Source organism: Streptopelia decaocto (genome assembly GCF_964273445.1).
Source record: "Streptopelia decaocto genome assembly, chromosome: 5".
NCBI lineage: Eukaryota > Metazoa > Chordata > Aves > Columbiformes > Columbidae > Streptopelia > Streptopelia decaocto.
Genome location: NC_138659.1, coordinates 38,045,277 through 38,051,276, shown reverse-complemented (window position 1 = coordinate 38,051,276; position 6,000 = coordinate 38,045,277). Strand labels below are relative to the sequence as shown.

Sequence of the window (6,000 nt, the reverse complement as noted above, 5' to 3'; positions counted from 1 at the left end):
GGAAGAGGTGGCACATAATAGCTGAGCTATTAGAGGAACTCTCATTCCATTAATGTCAATACTGATATGCATTCACCCATTTTTATACAATCTCTGGAAATGTCATGTACCTGCTAAAATCATTTTCCTGTCTACAGCCTGGACTTCCCATTCCTGTGTCCTACTAATGCTAAACACTTGATACTGGCGGGTACCAGGGCAAAAGCATAGGTCTAATATTCACAGAGTTCAGCTGATTTTATTAAGAAACAGTAAAAAGAAAAGGTAGCAATTACACGCTGACAAATAGAGCTGGCACATCCCTAGTGAAAGAATTAATCAAGTCGTGGAGCCAAGAAGCGGAGTCAGGAGTCCTGTGAGTGAGTGCAGGGCTCGTGAGCAGCTTCGTCTACACGACGGGGGTTACAATTCAGAGTAAGGATTAGTTCATCTCATTTGGATCGGCTGTCAGGCCAGGTGTGCCCACCCCAAACGCAGGACAGACGCCTGCGGAGCATGACAAGGCTGGCTTAGGCTGCTTTGAGGGTCCTCATCCACTTCAAAGATCTCACACTATTTACGCGCCTCAGCCTGCTCTTGCTTCTGGTCCCTCTGACCTACTGGAGGTAAAATAAACAAGCTTCGGGATGACGGAGAATCGGTATAAAACCGAGGAGGGTTTGGGACGCATTTCTCGTTATCGGGGGAAAGGCTTCTGCCCGCCAGCGCCCGCCTCTTACCGCCCACAACGGCACCTTTTCCCGGGGGGCGGGCGGCCGTGGCCCCGCTGCGGCTCGGAGCTAGCTGCGCTGCGCCAGGCCCTGCTGCTGCCGCCGCTGCACCAGGCGCTGCCCGCCCGGCCTCACGGGGGTCCCGGCCTCGGCGGAGCCCGGGCGCGGCCTACCCGCGGGGCACCGCCCCGCTCGGCGCCAACGCCTCAGTCAGCCGCGACCCCCAGCCTGGCCGCGGGCCGGGCAGGCGGCAGAGGCGGAGCCGCGTCCGGGGCGGGGCGGCGCGGCGGCCAGTCGCTGGCTCGGCGGCGGGGTGGGCGGGGCGGCGCGGAGCGGCGCGGGGTGATGGAGCCGCCGGCCCTCGCCGCCCGCGCTCCGGCACGCAGCAACCGCTGAGGCCCGCTCGCCGGAGCGCGGCCGCCGCTCGCCTCCTGCCGCCACCCCCGCACCTCCGGGACATGGCCACGGAGCCCCCGCGGCCGGCGCTGCCCGCGGCGGGGCGCCCCGAGGGCGGGCGCGGGCGCTGCGCGGGCGGCGGGCGCGGCGAGGCGGAGGAGGCCGCGGCCCAGACGGCGTTCAGCGCTTCCCCGTGCCCCGCGGCGGCGGGGGGGGGCCGGCGGCGGGGGCTGAACGGCTGCGTGCCGCTGTCGCACCAGGTGGCCGGGCACATGTACGGCAAGGATAAAGGCGGTGAGCGGCGGCGGGGGGAGCGCCGGGCCGGGCCGAGGGGATTCCACGCCGGAGGGATTTTACCCCCCACACACATCCACTCCGATTAATCTTATTTCTGCCGGACCTGGTTGTGGTGGGGCGGGTCTCGCTTCAATTCTCACGTCTCTCTGGCGACCGGTAGCTGTGCCCTTTGGGGATGGGGGTGTCGTTGGTGGGCGGCGCGGGGGAACCGGGGCCGCCTCCCGGCCTGGGCTGCCCGCACCTGTTCTCTCCCCCCGGGGCCTCAGCGCAGGGTCTGGGGGTGCGGGACCGGTGTCCCGGGCCGGGGGCTGGCAGGGACCTCTGTCTGCCGGGGGTTTCCTCCGCGCTCGGGGCGGGATATCTGACAGGCGCCTTAAGCCAAAGGGCCTCAGCGGATCAGCTTCATTTTGACAGGCAACCTTGTAAAAAGTCGGAATTGAGGTAACGGCGCACTAGTACCCTCAGAACGTGTGTTGAAACTGTGCTTTGTCTAAAGGGAACCTCCAAAATAGTGGCCACCAAGAGCTTCAGAAAAATGTTAGTGAGCGGTTTCCCAGCCTGGGGTGACTCGATGGTAAAAGTCCAAAACAACGGCTAGTAAGTGGTCTAATAATACAAACATCATGAGGATATTGCGGTTTTGAAGTGTGCCTCTGCTGCCTTTAAGGTTCTGCTTTAATTGCAGGTTGAGGAGGGAGGTGTTGTCTCTTCTGCTGAAGGTGCCTTTTAACACATGCAGTGGCCAGTGCCAGAGCAATGGCCAAGTCAATGTCGCCAAATAGCAGTTGTCACCTTTCGAGGACATCACATTTGGTATAATTCTGGCCTCTGAGCCGAATGTAAGGTGTTCATCCATTCAGCTCCCAGTGTGCCGTTCTAGAGTGGCTGTAGCGAGTACCTGCTGTCATGTTGCCTTTGAACCCCAGCAGTAGGAACTGCCTCTGCTGAACTTCATAACCCGTCAGGGTGTGGAATTACAACAGAAATGGCACTGTGAGTTTGTGTTATCTACAGCCTGCGTCTATGGCATTTCTTGCTGCTGATAATCTCCACAGCAAAGTAATTCTTGTGCCTTGCCCCTGCTGTCACTGGTGCAATAAAATGTCGAGAGAGGTGTGCTGGACCCTTGGAGCTGTATGTTTTCCTTGTTGTCAATATATTGTAACGCAGGGTGGGTCAGACAAAAAGGGCTCACTGCAGGGAGGGCCTCGCCTCCAGCATGTGAATTTTATTGCAGTTGGATCAAGCCAACATGAGTGATACACCATCTGTATTGTGGGTGCAGCTCAAATGGATCAGGTAAAGCGAGCTCCACCACATCTAATGAGCAAGACCAAGGTTCTTCCTGCAGAGGTACTGCCATGGTTGATGACCTCATCTTAGAGTTTTACATTTAAGTGAAGACCAAAGCTGCTCTGGTATCTCTCTCATTTTTTGTAACGGAATCTTCTTGTTTTATTTCTTTACAGATGTTGTATGTAGGAGTGCAGGTAGTCGAGATGCTAAAGATACAGGGTCATGTGTAATGCAAGGAGCAGTGCTGCTCCTTGCTGTGTCTTTGTTGTGAAGCTGGTGGGCAGATGTTTGGCTATACGTAGTTGCTAATAGCAGTGGTAAGGAATATCACAGACAATCTGTATGCCACAATCTGTAAGAATTTTGTGTGAGGAGGCTGGCGTGTCTTATACCTTCTTCCTTGCCTTTTCCTACAGTAGCCACCCTTCCTGCTATTTCCCATTCTGCCATCTTCTACCCCATTGAACCTCTAGCGTGTTAAATGCCCGAAGCTGTAAAACCAGTGTGCCTTTTTGTCAGGATACGTCTGATGCTGTACATACAACATGGCAGACGTACCTTGACGGTTGTACCTGGCTGGTGTTGGTATCTGAGCAGTTTGCTGGCTCAAGCTCGGAGTCTTCCTTGTTCTGCCGCGCTTCCTCCTGTGTGTCACTGCCGCCCTCTGCTCTCCACTTCCCTTCTGTCCCTGCATACAAACATGCAGAGGACTTGAAGTAGTCAAAAATATTTTTAAACATTTGTTGTTGTTGTTGTTAAAATATGCCTAAAAATTTGTCATCGGGTTACCTTCCTCTTGAATAACCTTTCCCTTTTCCCTTTGCTCCCTGTGGCTGTTGCTGCTTTGCAAAGGGCTCTAGCAGTTTCCCTGCATGCACACATAGGTTCTCAGCTTTTAGGCATTTCAAATGAACTTCTGCTGAGTGCTGTGTTCAGTGGTGCTTCCCCCAAATAGAGTAAATGGTGCAGTAAGTAAGGTAACCATGTTGGATTATGTCTTAATTCCATGGGCAGGTGGAGAGAGAGACAGGAGCTGATGGGGTACGCCAGCTCAGAGCCCCCCACGCCTGGCTGCAGCTTGGCGCCTGTCCCTGCAAATTCTGGAGGTCCCCAAGCCATGGGTGGGATCGTGTAGCTGAAGGAGCGTTGTCTTTTGTATGACTTGCTCAGTCACAGAAATCACAAAACCTCTAACCCTGGCTGCTGTTTTCCCAAATGCAAAGGCGGGCACACACATACTGGTCAGTACTTACTAGGTGTCCTCAGAGGATCTCTTCTAAAGTAAATCTTTGGTGTGCTTGTGCAGAACAGGTTTTGTCTACAGTGAAGCATGGGGATTGGATGTGATTTGTTTGTTTAGAAGAGTTGTACATCTATATTGGTTATTTTTAGGGTAGATTTGAGTTTCAGAATGCTAGCAAGCTTTGCATGCAGAGCCATAGATAAATGTGAGATATTTCAGAATTTTAATTTCTGTATAGTTCTGCTGCTGCTTCAGAAGTGCTAAATTGCTTGTTCATACGTTAAAACAATACTACTGTTCTCAGAACCTGAGAACAAAACCACAACAAACCTCCATATGTTAGTATGATCTGCAGGTGATGGTATCTCTGGTGGCTGTTGTAGGTCAGAGTGAAGGTTATGGAATTTTTGTCTTTGTGGTGAGTGTTGAAACATGAGCCTTTGGTTTCCTGAGGTCTGCCTCAGTTGCAGTTACAGAGTAGATGCTCTAATCTGTCGAAATCCAGGGGTGAGGGAACATTAAACAACGTTGGGTTATATTAAACTCTTCAAGCAATACAGATCAATCCAATATCATATGCCTTCTACTTCCAGGAATATTTGCCTGGTCTTTCTCTTTCTGCCTTGTAGGTTATTGTCTTGTCTTATCATCAAAGCCAAAGTACAGATATTGAGGAGGATGTATTACAAAACTTTTTTTTTTTTTAATGTTGTGATTGTTACCAATTCACATTCAAAATGTGTGTCATTGACATACTGTGTGCACTTGGCTAAGTTGTTTCCAGCACGTGTAGAAGGGTATGGGGATTGGAAAAAGAAGCTGTTGTGTCTTGCAGATGGTGTGGCAGTCTGCACATTATTGTGTGGCAATATTTTTCTAGTGCTGGAAAGTATATAAAATCCAGCTTTTAGCAAGCAACTTGTCTTGAGAGCTGTTTTATGCACATTTTTAAAACCTCTCTTTGTTCATTGGCACAGCCAACTAATGAAACAACTTCTCTAAGTCTGATGGTTGTTTTAAAGTAAATATCTTGGGCTCTAAATATTTTGTGTGGTTTCCAAGACTGCACGACAGAGCCCATTCAGAGATAATGCTTTCTAAAAGGTGAAAACACAATTGCTGTTACAACTGCAAATGCTTTTTGGGAGTTTTGCTTGTTCCATGTTTTTTCCTCAAGTGGTAAGCTGAAGACAGAACCTATTTTGGATACAGTTAACAATTTTCCTTCACTTCTAAACCAAAATAAATTGCTATCTGAAAAGCTATGAAAAAAATCTTAGGAGAAGATTTCTTTTCCAGAAGTGGGTTTTTCTTTTTCCCCTTGCAACTGATGATCTTGACATTTAGAGCACGTTTCACAGGGATGCAGTTACTTTTCTCCATTGTGGCCCATTTTCATCTCTTGAGTGCCCTCAGATATTCAGTTGCGTTTCTTATGGAGCTACTCAGCAATATTACCGACTGAAGAGTCCTTAAGGCTGTTTCAGGAGGATATTTGGGGTTTTTTTTTTGGTGCACGCATGGTGGTTCCCTGGCTGAGGTGAAAGTCTGTATTGTGTTATAATTATGGGTGATACACATACTGGCATCTGATTAGCGTAGAGTGCTATAGGGCTGCTACTTCTAGTAATAGAGTAATGCTCTTTATGTGTTCTGTGAATATACCAGTGCCATAGATTTCCATTTTAGCTAGTGAGAAATACATTGAACTTGGTATTAACTCCTTTTAACTTCTTGGCATTGTTGGAAAAACGACGTACCAGTTATTTGAACAGGGAGTGTCTATGTAATCTTCCATAGCTGAATGAATGAACGTTTTCTTTCGGGTGGAACTTTTAATGTCAGATCACAATACTGTACTTGAGCAGAATTAGACTCATCAAACTGTCTGATGGCTGGAAAAACAGGAATGCAAGCAAACTTCGGCAAAAGGTTTTGTGCAGGAGCTGCTGATTGCGGCTCTATTGCGTGTGTATCGCAAGCAGTACAACTGAGCACGTAGGCTGTCCCCGATGTGTATTTGCTCTTTCTAAAAATAAAAAAAAAAAAAAAAAAATT

At 49.8% G+C, this 6,000-nt stretch overlaps 1 protein-coding gene across 1 annotated transcript in view; it reads left to right on the top strand.

Moving 5' to 3' along the window:
• The first annotated feature begins 1,041 nt into the window (after positions 1-1,041).
• IPMK (inositol polyphosphate multikinase) overlaps positions 1,042-6,000 on the top strand; it is a 39,385-nt gene continuing 34,426 nt past the window's right edge. Inside the window, exon 1 of the mRNA XM_082052580.1 lies at positions 1,042-1,400. Coding sequence (XP_081908706.1) covers positions 1,169-1,400 — 232 coding nt within the window. The 5' untranslated portion in view covers positions 1,042-1,168. The remainder of the gene's footprint in view (positions 1,401-6,000) is intronic.